This window comes from Myotis myotis, unplaced genomic scaffold (genome assembly GCF_014108235.1).
Source record: "Myotis myotis isolate mMyoMyo1 unplaced genomic scaffold, mMyoMyo1.p scaffold_m19_p_5, whole genome shotgun sequence".
Classification (NCBI taxonomy): Eukaryota; Metazoa; Chordata; class Mammalia; order Chiroptera; family Vespertilionidae; genus Myotis; species Myotis myotis.
In genome coordinates this window covers 109,523,539-109,547,582 of record NW_023416357.1, presented here as the reverse complement: position 1 = coordinate 109,547,582, position 24,044 = coordinate 109,523,539, and the positions used below count along the sequence as shown (strand labels likewise).

The window sequence follows — 24,044 nt, the reverse complement described above, 5'->3', positions numbered from 1 at the left end:
ACATTCAATTTCTCATGTCTTATTTCCTCCCCTCAGCACATTCTATAACATTCTGTAACCCTTCCATGGCACAGTCCCTCGCCCTAGCACATTGGCCCCTTGGCCCCTTGCATAGCCTTCGTTTTCTTCTTCTTCCACATTGCTATCATTGGGGCAACTCTCAGTCTTTTGAACGAAGAGACAAGGAGCTTCTCTGGGTCCATTATGGTGACGCACGTAACGTTCTGGCACCCAAATTGGCTGAACTGCTCCTTCTGGAAAGATATGAACACAACCTCTGCCCCACATCATTACTGGACTAAACCATTGTCCATTTTGTGCATCCTTCCACTGGGTTAACCCAGTGGAGGCTATTGTACTGGAGCCCGATGCCTTTCAGCGGCTGTACAACCCTCTGCATCGCAATTCAAAAAATTTAAAGTATAAAGAGCATGACTGAGTTTATTTTGAGGTAACATTCATCTCCCCCTTTTTTTGTTTTAGTAATTGCATTTTAAGAGTACGATTGACTCTTTCCGCTATTGCTTGAACTTGAGGGTTGTGAGAGATACCAGTTTTATGACAAATTTGATATTGCTGACAAAAGTGCTGAAAAGCAGAACTAGCATATGTGGGTCCATTGTCTGTTTTTAGCTCTAAGGGAGGACCTAGTACTGCAAAGGTGGCTAAGCAATGATTAATTACATGCTTGGCACTTTTCCCTGTTTGGGGAGTTGCAAAGATAAAGCGGGTGCAGGTATCTACATTAACATGTATTCATCTATGCTTGCCAAACTCTGGGATGTGGGTGACATCCATTTGCCAATTTGATTAGGTTTAAGACCCCTAGGATTAACCCGTAACGATTGTACAGGGCAATGAATTACACACTGAGAGCACTGCTTAACAATTTGATAAGCTTGCTCCTGAGAAATACTGAATTGTTTGTGCAAGGCAGCAGCATTTTGATGATGCAATGCGTGGGAGGACTGGGCAAGAGAAAATGGGGTAGCCTTTTGCATTACAGCAAGGAGGCAATCAATAGCATCATTGCCTATAGCTAACGGACCAGGGAGACCTGAATGAGATTGGATATGACCAATAAGGCAGGAAAATTGTTGTTCTCTAATAACCTTTTGAAGGCTGAGAAATAAATGAAAGAGTTCCTCTGAATTAGTGTGCCATATAGTAGCTGTTTCAATAATTTTGGCCATACTTACCACATAAGCACTATCACTATATAGGTTGATGGGCTCTGTAGCAAAGTCTGTCAAGGCATAAATAAGAGCTTGTATTTCTACCCATTGTGCTGAAATATAAGGGGTTTGAAGGACTTTTGCTCCCCTGTTGCAGTAGATCCAGCCTTTCCAGAACTGGATCCATTTGTAAAAATGGTTAGTGCTTGAGGTATAGGTTGTGATTTCACTATCTTTGGGAAGGTAAACGTAGTAACTGAGAGAAAATATAAGACTTTATTTGCAGGATAATGGTTATCAACCTGTCCGGAGTAATTAGGAAGGGCAATTGCCAACTTGATCATTGCCAGAGCCAGTCTTGCTGTATAGCTGTAAATGGCACTACAATGAGGTCAGGGTCTTGGCCCACTAACTGGCCTGTTTGAAGGCGGGCTCAAGCTATTAGCTGGGAAACTGAATCATGGGAAGGAGTTAATACCTTGGTCGGAGAATAAGCCAAAGATAGCCATTCAACAACTCCAGGAGCTTGCCAAATGACCCCAGTGGGTGTATGTGTAGTAGGGAAAATTAAAACCTGTAAAGGAACTTAAAACCTGTGCTGAACTTTAGGGATCCTAAACTTTATGTAGGGCTGTCCAAGCAGCATGGGGACGATGGAGATGAATCTCCCCTAAGTATATTAAATAAAGGGCTTAAGTCAGCAGTAGTTAATTTTAAAGCAGGTTGAATATCTCCTAATAATTTCTGGAAGTCAATTAATGTAAGTAAAGTGCCAGTCTGAATTTGAATTTTCGGAGGTTTTATTGTTTTTCCCCTCAATAATGTTGCCAAAATAAGAAAAAGGAAATGTCCTTTGAACCTTTTCAGGTGCTATGCATAATCCTGCACAATGCAGGGAACCCTGCAAATCTATATAGATAGTATTTAGAAGCGTTTCATGATTATGAGCTAAGAGAATGAATTATCCATATAATGAATAATATAAGCCTTGGGATATTTTTTCCTTATAGGATGTATGGCTGCATCCACAAAATCCTGACATCAGGTAGGACTATTGGCCATGCCCTGAGGCAATACTTTCCATTGGTACCTCTTTATGGGCTCCTTAAAATGTATTGCAGGGACACTAAATGCACATCTTTTGCAATCCTCAGGATGGAGAGGAATAGTAAAAAAACAGTTCTTAAAATCTAATACTAATAAATGGTATTTCAATGGGATACCTGTTGGGGCTGGTAACCCTGACTGAAAAGGCCCCATAATCTCCATGGTTTTATTAATTGCCCTTAAGTCTTGCAATAGTCTCCATGTACCAGATATTTTCTTTATTACAAATATGGGTGTGTTCCATGGACTGTGAGTGGGTTCAATATGTCCTGCCTCAAGCTGTACTCGAACCAACTCTTATGCAGCTTTTAACTTCAGGGGCCACTGATCAACCCAGACAGGGGTATCTGCAAGCCAGGTCATTTTAGCTGCTGTACTCTGGGTGGGAGAGATAATCAAGCCCCCTGTTGAAAATTCTGGTAACCTAATCCGTGCCTCCCCTTTTGAGTGGACATGGGAATAGATGAATGCCTCCCTTGCTGATTCTTTCCTAAATCCCCTTAGGGGGTGAAATCCTTGATTAAGCATTTGAGAAGTAACAGTGGAAATGGGACTTGTTACTAAAACCCCCATCTGCTCCAGCGTATCTCATCCCCATACGTTAACAGGTAAATGTTGCAATACATAAAGTTGAAAATAGCCTGTATTTCCATCTGGATCTTCCCATCGAAGGAGTTGAGCACTCTGCAAGGGTTGAGTAACATGGCCCACTCCTTGCAATTCGGAAGCCATGAGGTTTAAAGGCCAGGCCTGCGGCCAGTGTCTGAAAGCTCCAATATCTATAATCCCTTTAAAAGGCTTCCCATTAATCCTTAGTTCTCACTCAGGCTAGCTCTGCTTAACTATTCTTGCTCAGTATACTGAGTCGCTGGATCCAAAGCCCACTGCACCACGGGGCTGACCGGTTAAAGGCGGCCCTTCTGGATAGTAGGGCAGAGGGAGAATTTGTGCTATTTTTGTTTCTGGTAAAACCTGAATCATAGTATTAGTTGTTTGTGCCATTACTTTAATTTCTCCAGTATAGTCCTGATTTATCACCCCAGGGAGAACTTGACATCCTTTCAATGTCAAATTGCTCCTCCCTAAAATTAATCCCATCGTGCTTGTGGGTAGGGGACTATACACTCCCGTAGCAATCGCCTGAGGCCCCATCTCAGGGATTAGTACACATCGGGAGGTGGGACTGAGGTCCAACCCTACACTTCCCAGGGTGGCACAAAAAGGTTTCGAACGGTTGGCTTTGGGACTGAGTCGGCTGTAAAGGCTGCAGTGGGGTCAAGGATAAGGCCCCTACTGTTTGGTGGGACCGGGCCCTGCCTAGGGGGCATTGAGTTATCATCAGCATCAGTCTTGGAGCGGCATTCATTTGCCCAATGCTTTCCTCTCCTGCATCTTGGACATAGTCCAGGCTGCTTGTGTCCACTCCCTGTAGCCTGTTGACTTCCATTTCCAGCACTGCAGTTTTTAGCAAAATGCCCTAGTTTGCCACCGTTAAAGCAACCCCCTTTCCTTTTCTGCTGACCAGCAAACAACATTTCTTCTAAGGCGGCAGCTAATACTGCACCTTGCACGTAGGCTGGTCCAAGGTCAGCACAAACGGATGAAATCATGTCCAGGACCGTTCTTCTTGTGGGGACTTAAAGCCTCTTAACATACTCCATTTGCATTTTCAACAGCTAATTGTTTCACAAGTATCATTCCAGCCTTGGGGTCAGCCACAACCCTGCCTATGGCTTGGAACAAACAGCCACAAAATCATGATATGGCTCCTCAGGGCCTTGCCTAATCATGCTTATGTCTAGAGATTATTCCCCTTTTGTTGGTAGTTGCCTCCAGGCTTTGGCGGCACAGATTTTTATCTGCTGATAAGCTCGTGTGGGGTATACTAACTGAGCCTGCAAAGCCCCATGAGGCCCGGTGCCCATGAGCATAGTAATTGTAATGGGTCCCCCATGAGTGTGGTTTCTGCTGGCCTGCTCCGCACTAAGCTCTGCCCAATTACACTTCCACAGTAAGTGATCTCCAGGTGAGAGAAGCCTTCCCGACAGCATTCCAGTCACCAGGAGCCACGGCTTCCTCAGACACTGCATCTCGTAACCCCAGCACAAAGGGGGAGGTTGGTCCATACATAGGACAAGAAGTGTTAACTCCTTCAAAGTCTTAAAAGGTATAGACTGACGGCCACGGAGCATCTGGCCTGGATTCTGAGGACCAGGCTGCTCAAATACAGGATATAGACTGAATCCTGACATATCTTCCCCAGCCTGCCTGGCCTTTACGAGTCTGCTGGAGTAGAGACAAAGGCACTATATTTGTTTCTGCTTGTTTTGGGGGTAAAAGGAGAGGCTTATGAGCAACAGTAAACTCCCTGGATGCTAGCATCAGACCCCCACCATCCCATTCAAACTGGCGCTGTTCCCTTGCTGCCTCCTCCTCCAATTCTCATTCATTTTGGGGAGGAAGCACATTGTTCAGAGGCTCTCCCCCACAGGAGCTGTAGCCCCAGGGACTGGAAGAGGCAGCGGAGGCACCAATGGTACAGGTGGAGTCGGAAGCCTCTGGTAACCTTCCCCCATCTGTCTTTTTTTTTTTTTTTTAATTGTTTTATTGCTTAAAGTATTACAAAGAGTATTATATATGTCTCCTTTTTTTTCTCCCCTTGACCTTCCCCTAGCCTCCCCTACCCCCCCAGTGTCTTGTGTCCATTGGTTATACTTATATGCATGCATACAAGTCCTTCAGTTGATTCCCCTGCCACATTCATTCATTCCTTTTCCGAAGTGGGCTCTAGGCAGTCCCGAATCAGGGACCACAGACTAAAAGGAGAGGCAGAAATTCCCTCTGGACCTTCAGCTATGTAAAGATCTATAACTTGCTTTCCTACCTTCTCCCATGCCTCTACATTTACCTTTCCTTCCTCAAGAAACTACGGGCAAGTTTTATTTACAAAATCTAACAAATAAAGGAGCTGTTGATGTCTAACAGAACAGCCCCATGCTTGGAGCATAGCTTTATTTATTATTTTTTAAAATAAATCTTTATTGTTCAGATTATTACAGTTGTTCCTCTCCCCCCCCCCCATAGTTCCCCTCCACCCGGTTCCCACCCACCCCATGCCCTTACCCCTCACCACTGTCCTCGTCCATAGGTGTATGATTTTTGTCCAGGCACTTCCTGCACCCTACACTTCTACCCGCTGAGAATTGTCATTCACTCCCTTTCTATGCCCCTGATTCTATTATATTCACCAGTTTATTCTGTTCATCAGATTTTTTTATTCACTTGATTTTTAGATTCACTTGTTGATAGATATGTATTTGTTGTCACTTTGTTGTTCATAATTTTTATCTTTACCTTTTTCTCCTCCTCCTCCTCCTCCTCCTTCTTGTTCTTCTTCTCAAAACCGTGGTTTTGAACTCTATATCTAGTTAAGTCTTGCTGATTTTTTTAGCTCTCACTGTTTCTTTTTGGCAAAATTTATTTATTGTTAAAATTTTATGACTGTATTTTTTAGTTTTTTATCCTCTTGAGATAACTTCTTTCTTAAGAATCTGAGTGATAAAAACAAAACAAACAACAAATAAACCACACCCATTTACCTGAATATTTTAAATTCTATCTTTTAAAGATTTAAATTTTACAAATTAGCATGTTAATTCACACTCTTTCTAGTATATGAAATAACCTTTCCTTCTCCTCTGGGCTACCCCCTCATTCTAGTGATGAACTATTTATTATTTAAAACTTAGTCAAGGTGTACATGGGATGCTGAGCTGATATCAAGAAATTTCTTGAATTGACTCAAACCTTCAGTTTTGACATCTTTGAGATTATCCTCCAGTTTAGGTTTCATGAAGCCATTCAGTCTAGACCAGAGGTCTAAAGGGTATCCACTTTTGTAATTTTTGTCTTGAAAATATAGGGGAAAGTGTCTGAGGAGTTATCCGGGGAATGTAAAGATGAAGACGTAGAAAATGAAAGAAAGAGGATCCTGGAGCAGCCGCAGGAGCTGCTGAATTCTTCAGTACTTATTAAGGAGCTCATAAAGGTAACATCTTTCACTGTCCAGCATAAGCTGGCTCATTGCCACCCCAGAGCATGCCATTGGTGTCCAGGGTTCACTATACTTCTTTGGGATCTGTGTATATTTCCCAGTGTAATGGAGGAATTTTTATTGTCTGAAGATAGTGGTCCATGGGGTTGTTTTACTTGACCTACAAATATTCTTTACTATATTGCTTTTTTTAGATCTATTTTAAGTGTCCAGTCATTCTGGCTGTGAAAAATATCTCCATTACAATCCAAAAGGGGGAGTGCTTTGGATTGCTTGGACTCAACGGAGCTGGAAAAACTACTACCTTCCAAATTTTGACTGGAGAAGAGACTGCTACATCTGGGCATGTGTTCATTGAAGGCTTGAGCATCACTGACAATATCCACAAGGTAAGACTCTATTACTGTCTGAGATGTGAGGTGCATGATGAGTGGGGTACTGGTAACAGCAGATGGCAGGAGAGAATAGATAGGAATTATGGGAGGAATTGATATGATACTGTTGACACAGATTCTGGAGAGATAGTGAAGCATCAAAAGCAAAATCAAGAGTATGTTTGAAACTGTTAGTGTAAAAGGTAAGTTCTATCAATATCTAGAATATGCCAGACAGGGTGCTGTAAGGAAAGAAAGACTGGCCTGAAGGAGAAGGTGACCTGAAATTGAGTTGCAAACTGAAGCTTTGATTCCTCTTGGGGGGGAACAGGATGGCCTGACTGAGCAATCCCAAATTGAAACCAGATAGCTGGCCTCTGTATCCCTGAAAAGCCAGTCATTAGCTGCGCGTGCTACATGAGAGGACATAACCTTGAAAAGAAACCAAGTGGGGAAAACATTCAAGAAGGGAAAATGGGCAAAGATGTCAAGTTCAAGGAAGTCTCAGGCACGGTAAAGCCGGAATAGGGTCCATTGGCTTTAGTGACTAGAACCGCACTGATGAACCGCACTGATGCACTAGGGCTGCACTAAGGTGGTAATGGGAGCCTGGATGGTGCATTCTTTCCTCTCCAGTTCACAGAGAACCACCATCATAACATCAGAAGATAGTGCTAGGAGAGCCTGCATATTGTAGGACAAGCATGTCAGAGTCAAAGGCTAACACGGGCCAAATAATCAAGGTGTAAGTTTCTGTGGGCCGCAAAAAACCTCCAAAAGCTTCAATTTTCATAGAAACGTAGGTTTATTTCAATAGAGACATGCTGAATACAAAGGGCTGAAATAAATGAGTCATTGTTAACATAAAATAATAGAACATTTTAATAAAAATTAATATTTTTTCTTGAACATTAACTTACCAGACACTGAATAACTGCACAAATTAATAAGTGTAATGCAAATAAACCTATTTTTCTTGTTCTCCAAAAGCAAAGTATTTCCTGTTGTGCACACCACACAAGTCAGTCCAAGACTAATGACGTGGCAGTCGGCTGCTATAATATTCGCTGCTAGTATTAGCGGAGAGAAATGGTGCGCCTGCGCATAAGGCGCAGAAGGGAAATGAATGCAACATGATTATAGTAATCAGTCATTAGCAAAAATTGTAGTTCATCATTAATAATTATGTATAACAGGATATTGTAAAAACTAAGTTACAAAATTTTTATTAAAATATTTCTTACATACCATTATATTGGCTGGGCTGCAAAAATATTCGACAATAGTCTGGTAACAAAGGTGAAGCTAAGAATTTGGATTATAGTTTGAAGAAAGTTATCTGTGAGACAAAGGGAAGACTTAGAATTTATTCAGAGTTGTGAGAATGAGACAGCGGTTATTTTACACATTGAGCCATTTGATCACTAGACTGGAAGAAGTTGAGGAATTAGAGGAAGAAGTGGTAGATGATGAAGAAAGGTGAGCGGGTCCTGTCAGGTGGTTCTTGGATGGAAGGGTGAGTGGGGCTCATCCTAAGAATCCCCATCCACACCACTGAGCAAGCCCCTGGGGGGACATAGGTTTGTGAGGAATGACAGAAAAATCAAATGAAGATGGTGCCAAACAGAAAAGGCTAACTTAGGAACAAAAGAGATAGTCCATATAAAGTGTCAAATTTAAAAAGAGATCGTGCAGACAAGTAAGGAGCCTTTTGCAATGGTGCATTCAGTGAGTCTGAGAGAGCTTTCCAGTCTTTAAGGAATCTCTCCAAGTTGGCTCATCTGAAACATAACAGGTGATCTTTTCATTTCCTTGGGCTTTAAAAATGTTTCTAACATTGTACATTTTATTGTGGTAAAAATATGTAACGGGAAATTTACCCATTATAAACATTTCTGAATGTGCAATTCATTGGCATTCAGGACACGCACATTATTGTGCAAACTTCACCACTATCCATCTCCAGAACTTCTGCATTTTTTTCAAAATGAATGTCTACCAGTTAAACAGTAACTCCTCATCCCCCTCCTTCCCTGGTATCCACTATTCTACTTTCTGGTTTTATAAATTTGAGTATTCTAGGTACCTCATATCAGTAGATTAATATAATATTTGTTCTTTTATGTCTGACATTTTATCTAGCATAATCCTTTCAAAGTTCACATATGTATCAGAATTTTATGCCATTTCAAGACTGAATAATATTCCATTATAAAAGGACCATGCTTTGTCCATTAATCTATTGATAAATATTGGGGCTGTTTCCACCCCTTGGCTATTGAATGCTATTCTGAACATGAGTGTACAAATATCTTTTTTTTAATATATTTTTTATTGATTAAGATATTACATATGTGTCCTTGTCCCCAAGTTACCCTCTATACCCCCCACCCCCCCGCTCATGCCCTCACCCCCCCACCCCCCGTTGTCCGTGTCCATTGGTTAGGCCTATATGCTTGCATGTAAGTCCTTTGGTTGATCTTTCCCCCTTACCCCACCCTCCCCTACCCTCCCCCCAAAGCCCGACAGTCCAATCAATGCCTCTCCTTCTCTGGATCAGTCCTTGTTCATCAGTTTATGTTGTTCATTATATTCCACAAATGAGTGAGATCATGTGGTATTTATCCGCTCTCCAGTTCCATCCATGCTGTGGCAAATGGTAAGAGTTCTTTTTCTTCTTCCTCTTCTTAAAGAATACCTTTCAGCATTTCATATAATGCTGGTTTGGTGGTGATGAACTCCTTTAGCTTTTTCTTATCCGTGAAGCTCTTTCTCTGACCTTCTATTCTGAATGATAGCTTTGCTGGATAAAGTAATCTTGGTTGCAGGTTCATGCTATTCATCACTTTGAATATTTCTTGCCACTCTCTTCTGGCCTGCATGGTTTCTGTTGAGAAATCAGCTGACAGTCGTATGGGTACTCCCTGGTAGGTAACTGACTGTCTTTCTCTTGCTGCTTTTAAGATTCTCTCTTTGTCTTTTGCTCTTGGCATTTTAATTATGATGTGTCTTGGTGTGGTCCTCTTTGGATTCCTTTTGTTTGGGGTTCTCTGCGCTTCCTGGACTTGTAAGTCTATTTCTTTCACCAGGTAGGGGAAGTTTTCTGTCATTATTTCTTCAAATAGGTTTTGAATATCTTGCCCTCTCTCTTCTTCTGGCACCCCTATAATTCTGATGTTGGTACGCTTGAAGTTGTCCCAGAGGCTCCTTACACTATCTTCATATTTTTGGAATCTCTTTTCTTTTTTCTTTTTCGGTTGGGTATTTTTTGTTTCTTTGTATTTCAAATCTTTGACTTGATTCTTGGGATTCTCTCATCTGCTGTTGGATCTCTGTAAATTATTCTTTATTTCAGTCAGTGTATGCTTAATTTCTAGTTGGTCCTTTTTCATGTCCTCCATGGTCTCACTATACTTATTGAGGGACTCATTAAATTTATCGGCGGTTACCATAAAATTCTTGAAAAACCTTATAAACGTGGCCTTGAACTCTATATCCAATCGTTTGCTTTCCTCCATTTCTGCCATTTGTGACCTGTTTCTTTGTCTCCGCATTTTGGCTGCTTCCCTGTGTTGATAGAGTGGCTTTGTGTGCTAGGTGTCCTGTAGGGCCCAGTGGCTCAGCCTCCCCAGTTACCTGAGGTAGCTATGCCTTGGTTGTTGTAGGATCACTGGGAGGAATTGACCTCCAGGCCAATTGGCAGTGAGAATTAGCTGTGTCTGCAGTGGGAGAACTTCTGTGCTGAAGACACCCTTCTGGGGCAAGACTTGCTTCAGTGGGGCTTTAGTGCTCACTGAGACTGCACCCTGAGTGTGTACCTTATGGATCTGAGGAGTTGTGTTCTGGATGGTCCCCCTCTGACCACTGGGTACACTGGCTCTTGGATCTAAGGAGGTGCTAATTTAGCCTCTGCCTGAGGTTACACACAGGACCTACAAAGAGAACTGCAGTTTCCCCTTCCTTTTTTTGGCCCTGATGAGGCTCAGCTGTGAAGCAATGCAAGCCGCTGTGGGGCCTTGGGCCTTCTCTTGGAAGTTCTGGGTCTGTCTGGACAGGCTGCAGTTAGGTAATTACAGGTTACAAAGGGCCGGGGCATTCATATGCAAAAGCCTGTGCCGCAGCCTGGGTAGGGCGGGGGCTCAAGGAATCAAAGGGCGGAGCAAGCAGCTATGGCGGAGCCTCAGCCCTGCCCTAAGGAGTCCCGAGTCTCAGTGTCCCGGTAACGGCTGCAAGCACCTCTGAGGGAAAGCTGCCCTCAAGTTCGCCCGCTTCCAAACAGTCCAGTTTCTCCCCGTATGAGTCCTGGGTCCCCAGAGACTTCCCGGAACCAGAGTTCAGAGCTGTCGGGAGCTTGTGACTCCCTCCGGATTCAAAAAGACAGCTGCGTCCTCAGGTGCCAGCCCTTTTCCGCGCGCGCGAGTCCCCTACATCTGCACTTTACTTCCGCAGCTCCTCTGGCTCTCAGTGTGCTTTTCTTTCCTTCTAGTTGTAGAATTTACACTCAGCCATCCTTCCTGTAGTTCTGGATGATGTCCGTTTTGTGTTTTTGACGTAGTTTTCAATTGTTGTGGGAGGCAGCAATTTCCCGGTGTTTATCTATGCCGCCATCTTAGTTTTTCCTCCAAATATCTTTCAATTATTTGGGATATTTTTCTAAAAGTAGATTTTCAGACTATAGGGTAATTAGTTTAATTTTCTGAGGAAATGCCATCCTGTATTTTAAAGTGGCTGCACCATTTTATATTCTCACCAGCAATCACAAGAGTTCCATTTTCTCCACATCATCACAAACACTTGTTTGTTTTTTTGTTTTCTTGTTTTTTATCGATAATACCCATCCTAATGGGTGTGAAGTGGTATGTCATTGTGGTTTGACTTGCATTTCTCTAATGATTTTGATGTTGAGCATCTTTACATGTGCTTATGGGCCATTTGTATATCTTCTTTGAAGAACTTTCTACTCAATCCTTAGTACATTTTAAATTTGAGTTGTTTGATTTTTATTGTTGGAAAAGTTCTTTATGTAATCTGGATAATTATCCCTTACCATATGTGTGATTTGCAAATATTTTCTTTCATTCTGTTGCCTTTCCAATATCCTTTGATGCACAAAATTTTTAAATTTTGATGATGTACAACTTATATACTTTTTTTTATTGCCTGTGCTTTTGGTTTCATATTCACACATCATTACTAAATCCAATATCACGAGCTTTTCTTATGTTTTTTTCTAAGAGTTTTATAGTTTTAGAACTTATTTTTAGGTTTTTAATCAATTTTAAGTTAGTTATTATATAGCAGAAGGTAAGGGTCAAAATTCAGTCTTTGCACCCTGGCTGGTGTGGCTCAGTTTGTTGGGCATTGTTCAGTGCACCGAAAGGTTGCCAGCTTGATTCCTGGTCAGAGCATATGCCCTAGTGTGGGCTCATTCCCTGGTAGGAGGCATGCACAAGGCAGTTGATTGATTTTTCACTCTCACATCAATGTTTTTCTCTGCCTTCCTCCCTCTTCCTCTCTCTCACAAATATATCATTTTAAAAATCTTTTTTTAAAAATCAGTATTTTCATGTGAATATACAGGTGTCCCAGCACCATTTGTTGAAAAGACTGCTCTTTCTCTCATGAGTGTCCTTGGCACCCTTGTTGAAAATCATTTGACTATTTTTGCAAAGGGTCGTTTCTGAGCTATCTTGTTTCATTGTTCTACATGTCTGTCTTTATGCCAGTATTACAGTGGCTTTAAAGCAAGTTTTGAAATCAGGAAGTGTGAGTTCTCTAAATTTCTTCTGTTTTGAGATTGTTTTCAGTAATTAGGGATTCAAGCTCCCCACACAAAATTTAAGAATGGGCTTTTCTATTTCTGCAAAAAAAAAAAAAATCATTAGGATTTTGCTAGAGATTGCATTGAACCTGTAGATAATTTTTGGTAACTTTGACATCTTAATTTGAGTCTCTTAATCTATGAACATTGGATGACTTTCCATTTATTTATGTCATCTTTAAATGTTTTGTAGTTTTTAGTGTACATGTATTTTGTTATTTTCTTTTAATGCTCACCCAAGGATATTTTTTTCCATTGATTTTTAGAGAGAGTGGAAGGGAGGGGGAGAGATTGAGAGTGAAACATTGATGTGAGAGAGACACACCGATTGGTTGCCTCTTGCATGCAACCCGATTGGGGCTGGGGATCGAGCCTACACCCAAGGCATGCTTTTGACTGGAATTGAACCCAGGACCCATCAATTTGAGGGCTGATGCTCTATACACTGAGCCAAACCAGCCAAGGCTAGTGTACATGCATTTTGATTCCTTGGTTATTCAGAATATTTCTATTCCGAAGTATTTTATTATTTTTTATGTTACTGTTGATTGAATTGTTGTTGTTGTTTAATTTCCTCTTTGGATTATTCATTGTTAGAAATGTGACTGATTTTTGCATGTTGATTTTGTATTTAATAACTTTGGTAAATTTTTCTATTCATTGTGTATAGAAATGTGACTGATTTTTGCATGTTGATTTTGTATTTAATAACTTTGGTAAATTTGTCTCTTGTAACTGATTTTGTGTGTCTGAGGTTTCCTACATATGGGATCATATAATCTGTGAACAATGGTAATTTTACTTGCTTTGAATTTGAATGTTTTTAATTTATTTTTCTTGAAAATGTCTCTGTATAGAATTTCAATCCTTTGTTAAATAGAAGTGGTGAAAGCATGCATCCTTGGTTTGCTCCTGATCTTTGAAGGAAAGCTTTCAGTCTTCCACCATTGAGTGTGGTGATAGCTGTGTATTTTTCTATATTTACTTTTTTATGGTGAGGAAATTTCCTTCTATTGTTAGTTAGTTGTGTGTTTTTATCATGGACACATATTTTTTTTTTTTTTTAAACTTGGAAAATTTACTTTCCCACCTCACCAATCACTGATGTAAGTAGCTAAATCATATATCTCTTCAGGACAAGATAGACACTATTGAGTGTCTATTACATCCTATGGAGAACTTCAATTTTAGGTCACAGCGTTAAGAGCTCCTGGTTTTAGTCCCATAAGCTCTCTTTGAAATGACCCACATGGACACATATTAAACTTTGTCAAATGCTTTCTCTTCATCGATTAAGTTGATTATTCATTCTGTTAATGTGGAGTATTGAATTGATTGATTTTCATGTTAAATCATACTCACATGCCAGAAATAAATCCCACTTAGTCATTGTCTATAATCCTTTTAACAGGCTACTGATTATGTTTTGTAGTATTATGTCAGGGGGTATTGCATCATTGTTCACAAATGATATAGGTCTGTTGTTTTCTTTCTATGGCTTTGGTTCTAGGGCAGTGGTTCTCAACCTTCCTAATGCCGCGACTGTTTAATACAGTTCCTCATGTTGTGGTGACCCCCAGCCATAAAATTATTTTCTTTGCTACTTCATAACTGTAATTTTGCTACTGTTATGAATCGTAATGTAAATATCTGATATGCAGGATGTATTTTCATTGTTACAAATTGAACATAATTAAAGCATAGTGATTAATCACAAAAACAATATGTAATTATATATGTGTTTTCCGATGGTCTTAGGCAACCCCTGTGAAAGGGTCATTCAACCCCCAAAGGGGGTCACGACCCACAGGTTGGCGACCCACAGCTTGAGAACTGCTGTTCTGGGGCATTGCTGGCATCGAAAAATGAATTAGAAAGTGTCCTTAAGATTTTGGAACAACTTAAGAAATACTGTTGTTAATTTGTAACTGGATAAACAATGGGTCCATGTTGCCTGTCACTACTTGAGTCAATTAAGCAGAGACAGGGTTGAATCATTATGAGCATTTATCCCAATACTGCCGGCAGTACTGGAGAGCAGCAGGTCATCCACAAAAATCTACTCTGCCCCCCACCATAAGCCGGCTGTTTATATTGGTAGAAGTACAAAGGAAAGTAGGCAAAAGGGCAAATGGGCAGTTTACAGATATGTAAAAGAGCTAGGGTCTTCAAAGGGCTGGAGATTCTGGTTTCTGGCTTTAGTTTCTGCAACAAAGTTGTTAATCTTCCATGCTAATAGGCAGCTCCAAATGGAAAGGTTGAACTGCATTTCCAGGTGAGCTCCCAGGTCCAGAGTGCGGCTGCCAGCCAGGTTAGAATGTGCCTTCCTTAATCAGAGCAAAACAATCACGGTTAACAGAGCAGGATTAATATTTCTCACAATCCTAGCTGGTTCCCCAGCATCCTGTTTCTGCCCTATCAAATTCTTCTTGAAGTGTTTGGTAGAATTCACCAGTGAAATCATCTTGTTCAGGACTTTTCTTTGTTGGGAGGTTTATGATTAGTGATTTGATCCCTGTTCTAGTTATCAGTCTATTCAGATTTTCTTATTTTTTTAATTCAGTCTCAGTATTTGTGTCTCTAGGAATTTTCCCATTTCATCTAGGTTATCCAATTTGCTGCTGTGCAATCATTCACGGTAGTGCCTTATAATCTGTATACAGGGGTGGTGTCAGCCAGCATCAAGAGCACTGCACAGCTCTGCTGGGCTGACCGGCTCTGAATGGCTGAGTCCATGTATTCTTCTAAATCTCCCTATCCGACTACGCCAGGGCTGGTTCTTCTCGAACCCTGCCCACTGTGCAAACTGTTGGGAACTTAGTTCCTCCTTTATCCTCTGCTCGCTAGTCACAGGGGTTGGGTCCGAGTGCCTCTGCCTGGGGCTGGACCTGCTAGGGCCCCGGGTCTTAGACGGAGAAGCCATGAGAGGCTGTGGGTGTATAAGGATGAGTCTTCATTGCAGAAGCCAGTGGCCACATCGCCATCAGACAGAACAGTCCTCACAGCACAGTCCATGCAGGCAGGCAGCGGACACCGGCTGGTGAACATAGATTTTTCCCATAAAATAGCATCAGTCTCTGTACCCACAGCTATTATCTGAGCAGCCGCACGCTGCCTCCTAGACTCACCACCTCCTGTTGTAGTGTGATCTGAGTTCTCTGGCTCAGCAGCTTCCCCTGTCCCTCCTGCCCAGCTGCTCTCTCTAGCAGACGTCTTCACACTCCATCCCAGCTGCTCTCTCTTCATACTCCAGCAGACTTCTTCTCACTCCTGCCTCAGCCAACTATAAATAGGTCAGTAACCTATTTTTATACCATTTAGACAAAGAAGGCTTTGTGCCAACAGTGACATCAATTATATTGGCTATTGAAGGGCACAGTGTACCGTGTGTTCTTGCACCTGATCATGGTATCTTGGCCTGATTAGGACTCTCAGGCTCAGAGTCCTTGAACATTCCATGTAGGCACATGCCCAGAGCGGCCTTTGGCCATTCTGGTGTATTGATAACAAGGCCTCTGTGCTCCCACTGGCCTTGACTATCCGGGGACCTGGCATGGTTCCCACAGGTGAGCAAAATATGTTTATAGTTGTTTGTATGGAAAAATAATGTAATAATTAATAAATTACACAAGAATAAACTGTGTTTCACATATTCACAACTGTAAACTTACTTTTGCCCACCCCATATTTGTATAAAAACAGTAGTAATGTTCACACTTTACTTCTGATTTTAGTGATTTGTGTCTTCCCTTGTTTTCTTAGTCCATGTAGTAAAGGTTTGTTAACTCTGTGATCTTTTCCAAGTACTAACTTCTAGTTTCACTGATTTTCTCCAGTGTTATTTTAGTCTCTATTTTACTTATTTACCTGATTCTAATCTTTATTATGTCTTTTGTCAACTGATGGTCATTGGCAGGAATTCAAGGCCATCAGGAATTCCCAATTTGGGGTGTGATGAAGAAGAAAACTCTATTCAGTGCAAAGCAGCTCAACTGTGATACAGCAGGGTGTGAAAACTCTAAGGCCAGACAACTCTGTTCTGCTCCATGCTGGTCTACTCAGCACCGTGCTGGTTTGCTCCCGGTGCTTTGGTCTGCTCTGCTCTGTGCCAGTCTGTTCTGGCCTGCACTGGTCTGCTTCGCTCTGCTCCAGTGAGACAACCTCAGTGTTTTAGCTCAGCCAGGGGATGTAGTCTTCAGTCTTGAAAGGAAATTACTCTCTTAGAGCCAGTGGGGAGCTGGCTTCCCTGGACAGAAGTCCTCACCCCTGGACTGAGAACTCTAAATCCTTGCAGTTGATTGATCCAAAAGGGACTGTCCTGATTGACCAAAATAGGGCCACTCTGGTTGGTCAGAGCTGTGCAGGTCTGATTGGATGGGAGAAGCCTCCATCCTATTGGTTGAAATCAAATTCCAAGGACTCCTTCATAAGGGGTGGCTCAGATGCAGAAACACCATGCAGTGGGCAGTTTAGTGCAGAGGCAAGAGGTCCAGGGCAGGCTGCTCCCTGAAGTGCATGTAGTGTGAGATCCTCTGTGTAGAAATGGCTGCTGGGTTCTGTTTTTCAAAAATGAGCCCAGTTAGCCACAGGAGCCCTTCTTAGTAGGTTTGTTTTTTCTGCTAGATTTGAGTTTAGATTATTCTTTTGTGTACTTGTTAAAGATGTAAAGTTAGGTTATTGATTTGAGATTTTCCCTTAAAAATAGTTTTCTATTGGTTTTTGAGAGAGAGAAACATCTATGTGAGAGCAAAACATCTCTCAGCTGCCCCCACACCCACTGTGAGGGTTTAACCGCAGCCCAGACACGTGCCCTGTCTGGGAATTTCCTTTCTGTGCACAGATGACACCGAACCAGCTAAGCCACACTGGCCAGGGCAAGATATTTCTTTTTCAATGTTAGCATTTATAGCTATAAAATGTTCCTCTTAGTACTGCTTTCAATGCATTCCATAACTTTTGGTGTGTTGTTTTAAGTATTTTCTAATTTCCTTTGTGACTTCTTCTTAACCCATTTGTTGCTGAAAAAAAAAGGGTTGTTTAATTTCCACATACTTGTAAATTTTCAAGTTTTCCTCATGTTATGATTTTCAACATAATACCAATGTGGCCATGAAGATGTTTTGTATATATTTTTAAAGTATTAGACTTGATCTGTGGCGTACTATATGGTCTCTCTCAGGAATGCCTCATATACACTTATAAACGATGTGTATCCTATTGTTGTTGGGTTGAGTATTCTGTATATGTCATTAGTTCCAATTGGGTTACAGTGTTGTTCAAAAATTCTCTATTCAAGACTCTAATTCAGCCAGAACCGGTTTGGCTCAGCGGATAGAGCGTCAGCCTGCGGGCTCAAGGGTCCCGGGTTTGATTCCGGTCAAGGGCATGTACCTTGGTTGCAGGCACATCCCCAGTGGGGGGCGTGCAGAAGGAAGCTGATCGATGTTTCTCTCTCATCGATGTTTCTGGCTCTCTATCCCTCTCCCTTCCTCTCTGTAAAAAAGCAATAAAATATATTTAAAAAAAAAAAGGACTCTAATTCAGTGGTTCTCAACCTTCTGGCCCTTTAAATACAGTTCCTCATGTTGTGACCCAACCATAAAATTATTTTCGTTGCTACTTCATAACTGTAATGTTGCTACTGTTATGAACCGTAATGTAAATATCTGATATGCAGGATGGTCTTAGGCGACCCGTGTGAAAGGGTCATTTGACTGCCAAAGGGGTCGCGACCCACAGGTTGAGAACCGCTGCTCTAACTCCTATTATTCAGCTGTCTATTTCTCCCTTCAAATCTGTTACTCTTTACTTCATATACTTTGAAGCTCTGATGTTTGATGTACGTGTATAACTGTTATATCTTCATGGTGAATTGGCCTTTTATCAATTTATAACATTGTATTTGTTTGATTCTGAAATTTTTTTATATTTTTCAATTAAAGTTTACAGTCAATATTATTTTGTATTAATTTCAGTTGAACACATAATAGTTAGACAATCATATACTTTACAAAGTGGTTCCCCCAATATTTCAAGTACCTACCTGGCACCATACATGGTTATTACAATATTATTTACTTCCTTATGCTATAATTTACATTCCTATAACTATTCTATAACTACCAATCTGTACTTCTTAATCCCTTCAGTTTTTTCACCCAGATTCCCAAGGCCCCTTCATTCTGGTGACCATCAGTCTGTTGTTCTCTGCATCAATGAGTCTGTTTCTATTTTGTTTGTTTATTTTGTTCTTTAGATGGCACATATAAGTGAAATCATATGGTATTTGTTCTTGTAACAGTTATTTTTTTTTTTTTGAGATACAGTGTTTGTTTATTAAAAGGAAAAAAAAAAAAAAGAATGGTAGAAGGAGAAGCTCTTCTCATCCTCCCCTTCCTGTCTGAGTGAAGGAGGTGAGGATGCCTGTCTGTCAACCATATTTTGTCAAGGGTACGAAATTCATTCCGAAGGAAAGCTCGATCAATTTATTTTTGCTGCTTGCAATAACACAGCTGGACGATGCTTTGAGCTCATGCTAGACTGGGGCTCATCATTCATTCGCCAAGAACGGGCCTAAATTGTGCTTGTGGGATTAGGTCAATTTTAGTGGATCTACTTCGCCTCATTTGGTTACTAATTGGTTTCTTGTTTTATAAATCGAAATCTCATTTTCAGGAAATTACAAAACCCGCGCAGTCAGTCCATTGAGGTAATCCTTGGGTCAGGGGGTATTTAAATGGAAATGGCTCCTCCGCGCACTGAGGGTAAAGCAACAGTGAAACTTGTCAGAGTTTTCACATGAAATGTCTGTAACAGTTATTGACTTAAATTCTATTTTGTCTAATAATAGTATAGCCATCCAGATCTTTTGGGCACTATTTGCATAAATTTATTTTTTCTCCTTTTACTTTCAACTTCTTTATGTCCTTAAATCTCAGTGAATCTCACTGGATATCATATAGTTGGATCATTTTGTTGTTGTCTTTTTACATTCATTTTGCCAATATGTGCTTGTTGAATGAGGTATTAAATTCATTTGCATTCAAAATGAATATTGCCTTGCCAGTATGGCTCAGTGGTTGGGCATCAACCATGGGCCAGGTGATTGCAGTTCTGGTGTTGATCTCCAGTAGAGGGCATGCAGGGAGCACTTGATCAATGATTCTCTCTCAACATGATGTTTCTATTTCTCTCTTCTTCTCCCTTCCTCTCTCTGAAATCAATTTAAAAAACATATTAAAGTGAATACTAATAGGGAGAGACTTATTTTTGCCATTTTGTTGTTTTATGTATGTCTTGTTTCCTCCATTACTTTTTTCTATTGTATAGAGCAACGGTTCTCAACCTGTGGGTCGTAACCCCTTTGGGGGTCGAATGACCCTTTCACAGGGGTTGCCTAAGACCATCGGAAAACACATATATAATTACATATTGTTTTTGTGATTAATCACTATGCTTTAATTATGTTCAATTTGTAACAATGAAATTGGGGGTCACCACAACATGAGGAACTGTATTAAAGGGTCATGGCATTAGGAAGGTTGAGAACCACTGGTATAAAGTACTTTTTAAATAAATCTTTATTGTTCAGATTATTACAGTTATTCCTTTCCCCCTCCCCCCCATAGCTTCCCTCCACCCGGTTCCCACCCCACCCATTGACCTCATCCATAGGTGTAAGATTTTTGTCCAATCTCTTCCTGCAACCCCCACCCCCACTTTCCCTTACCCCCAAGAATTGTCAGCCCACTCCCTTTCTATGCCCCTGGTTCTATTTTATTCACCAGTTTATTCTGTTCTTCAGATTTTTTATTCACTTGATTTTTACATTCACTTGTTGATAGATATGTATTTGTTGTCACTTTGTTGTTCATAATTTTTATCTTTACCTTTTTCTTCCTCTTCTTAAAGAATACCTTTCAGCATTTCATGTAATGCTGGTTTGGTGGTGATGAACTCCTTTAGCTTTTTCCTGTCCATGAAGCTCTTTATCTGACCTTCAATTCTGAATGATAGTTTTGCTAGATAGAGTAATCTTGGTTGTAGGTTCTTGCTATTCATCACTTTGAATATTTATTGCCACTCCCTTCTGGTCTGCATAGTTTCTGTTTAGAAATCAGTTGACAGTCATATGGGTACTCCCTTGTAGGTAACTAACTGCTTTTCTCTTGTTGCTTTTAAGATTCCCTCTTTGTCTTTTGCTCTTGGCATTTTAATTATGATGTGTCTTGGTGTGGTCCTCTTTGGATTCCTTTCGTTTGGGGTTCTCTATGCTTCCTGGACTTGTAAGTCTATTTCTTTCACCAGGTAGGGGAAGTTTTCTGCCATTATTTCTTCAAATAGGTTTTCAATATCTTGCTCTCTGTCTTCTTCTGGCACCCCCATAATTTGGATGTTGGTATGCTTGAAGCTGTCCCAGAGGCTCCTTACACTATCTTCGTATTTTTGGATTTGGTTTCCTTTTTGCCTTTCCGGTTGGGTGTTTTTTCCTTCTTCGTATTTCAAATCTTTGACTTGATTCTTGGGATCCTCTCATCTGCTGTTGGATCTCTGTATATTATTCTTTATTTCAGTCATTGCATACTTAATTTCTAATTGGTCCTTTTTTTACAACCTTGAGGGTCTCACTAAATTTCTTGGAGGTTTCTAGAAGATTCTTGAGTAACCTTATAATTGTGGTTTTGAACCACAATTTTTTTCATTTGTTACTTGTTTCTTTGTCTTCACATTTTGGCTGCTTCCCTGTGTTTGTTTCTATGTTCTGGGTTGCTGCTAAGTCTCCTTGAGTTGATAGAGTGGCCTTGTTTGGTGGGTGTCCTATAGGGCCCAGTGGCTCAGCCTCCCCAGTCATCTGAGGTGGACGCTCTTCTTGAACCCCTTTGTGGGCTGTTTTCACAGTCTTGTTGTAGCTAAGCCTTGATTGCTGTTGGTATCATTGGGGGGAATTGACTTCCAGGCCAATTCGCTGTGAGGACCAGCTATATCTACACTGGAAGATCCGTTACACATGAGACACCCTTATGGGGCAGGACTTGCTTCAGTAGGGCTTTGGTGCTCCCTGAGTCTGCCCCTTGAGTGTATCTCTTATGGATGCGAAGAGTTGTAATCCATTATGGTCTCACTCTGACTACTGGGTACACTGGCTCTTGGATCTCCAAGGAGGTGCAAGGTCAGCCCCTGTCTAGGTCCACCCAGCAGGAACTACAGAGACATCTGCAGATTCCTCCTCTTTGTGTGGGGTTTGGAAGTGCACAGACGAGTCCCAGCTGTGAAGAAAGGCCACTGCTGCTGCCAGGAAGTGGGCCTTCTTTTGGAATCTCTCAGGCTCTCTGACCCAGCTGCAGTTTGTTTTAGGCGAAAGGACAGGCCATTCATATGCAAAAGCCAATGGGCACAGCTTGGGTGGGTTGTAAATTGGGTGGGGCGAGGTCTCTGGGAATCACCAGGGCAGAGTAAACAGCAGTGGCTGCCATTCAGCCCTGAACCGGAGAAGTCCCTTGTTCTCTGCGTCTCGCGCACCTGTGCAGGAACAATGGTCACTGCGAGCCCCTCTAAGAGTAAGCCGCCCTCACACTCCTGTCCCAATGCCAGACAGTCCAGTTTCTCCCCATATGTGTCTGGGTCCCCAGAGTCTTGCCCAGAACGGGAGTTCAGTTTGTATCTCCCTCCTGGTTTAAAGAACAGCACACCCAGGTGCCAACACTTTCTGTGCCTCCGCACTTCTTGCCAGTCTCAATGAGCTTCCTTCACCTCTATAGTTGTGGAATTACCACTCAGCCAGCTTTCCTGCGGTTCTGGGTGGTAGTTGTTCTGCCATTTAGTTGTAATTTTGATGTGGTTGTGAGAGGCAGCAAGTATAGGTTATTACCTATGCCACCATCTTGGTTTCTCCTTCTGTATAGAGTATTTTTTGTATTTAAATGTTTTGATACTTTTCTTGTTTCCTTTCATGTGTATTCAAAGATATTTCTTTGTGATTACCATGGGGATTTCATATAACATTCCAATGTTATCACAATCTACTTTGAATTGATACCAACTAAATTTCAATCACATATGAAACTCTGCTCCTATATAGCTTTGTTTCTGCCTCCACACTTTGTCATTGTTGTCACAAATTACAACTTTATACATTGTGTACCCACTACAAATTATAATTATCTTTATTCATTTTTTTTTAAATCCTGTATAAAATACAGTTGAGTATAAGTAAAAATTGCAATAGTATTGGTTTTTATATCTGCCAATGCACTTAGCTTTCCCAGAGAGCTTTATCTCTGCATATACCTTTGATTTACTGTCTAGTGTCCTTTAATTTCAATTTAAAAGACTCTTTTTAGCATTTATTGTAGGGTAGATCTAGTAGTAATGCATTTCCTCAGCTTTTATCAGGGAATACTTTGTTGTTTCTTCTATTTTTGAAGGACAGTTTTGTTGGCATAGAGTTATTGGTTGACAGGTGTGTGTGTGTTTTCTTACAGCACTTTGTATCACTTCACTACTCTACAGCCTCCAAAATTTCAGCAGATGATCATATTAAGGATCCCTTCTTTTGTGACTGCTTTCCCTTGCTGTTTTCAGGGTCCTCTCTTTTATTTAGTTTTCTACAGTGAGATCATTATTATCTGTCTCATTGTAGATCTCAAGCACTTTTCTTAGAATTCATAAGTTTCTTGAATTTGTAAATTTATGTATTTCATTACATTTGAGAAGTCTCTTTCAATAACCTTTCCTCCTCTTTCTTTCTCTCATCTTCTTCTGAGACACCAAAATATATATATTGCTTTCATTGATGGTGTGCCATAAGTCCTTTAGGCTCTCTTTACTTTTCTTCATTCTTTTTTCTTCTTACAAGTCATACTGAATAATTTCAAATTTTCTATACTCATCACGTTCACTGATTCTTTATTATAACTGCTCACATGTGCTGTTGAACCCCTCTAGTGAATTTTAAATTCACTTATTATATTTTTCAGGTCCCAATTTTCTCTTTGTTTTCATTTTATAATGTTTATTTGGTGATTTTTCCATTTGTTTATGTATAATTTTCCATATTTTCTTTAGTACTTTGTGGTTTTCCTTAGTTCTTTGAGCATATTTAAGAGTTATTTTAAAATCTTTATCTAGTAAGTCTGATGCCAATTTATTTTCCTTCAATTGTTTGAGCTTATTTTCATGTTTACTTATATGTCTTGAAAATTGGCTTTTTTGAAAATTAAAAATGTAACTGCCTTTGACTCAGTGATTCCACTTCTGGGAATATATCCAAAGAATAGTGAAATACTAATCCTAAAAAATATATGTATCCCTATGTTCATTGAGGCATTATTTACAACTAGAGGCCTGATGCACGAAATTCATGCAAGAGTTCGCCTTCCTTCCCCCAGCTGCGGGCACTGGCTTTCCTCTAGCATCTGGGACTTGGGCTTCCTTCTCAGCCCTGGCTTCATCCAGAAGGTCGTCCAGAAGGACATCTGGTCTAATTAGCATATTACGCTTTTATTATTATAGAT

General features: G+C 40.8%; 1 protein-coding gene and 1 non-coding gene across 2 annotated transcripts in view; one reads left to right on the top strand and one right to left on the bottom strand.

The window, feature by feature from the left end:
* LOC118656596 (ATP-binding cassette sub-family A member 3-like) overlaps nucleotides 1–24,044 on the top strand; it is a 231,346-nt gene that overhangs the window by 181,873 nt on the left and 25,429 nt on the right. The window contains exons 21-22 of the mRNA XM_036310024.1: nucleotides 6,205–6,330; nucleotides 6,531–6,725. Of these exons, the coding sequence (XP_036165917.1) occupies nucleotides 6,205–6,330; nucleotides 6,531–6,725 (321 nt within the window). The remainder of the gene's footprint in view (nucleotides 1–6,204; nucleotides 6,331–6,530; nucleotides 6,726–24,044) is intronic.
* On the bottom strand, nucleotides 13,651–13,778 carry LOC118657191. Its single transcript, XR_004967916.1, has one exon. It is a non-coding gene; the product is annotated as a small nucleolar RNA SNORA25 (small nucleolar RNA).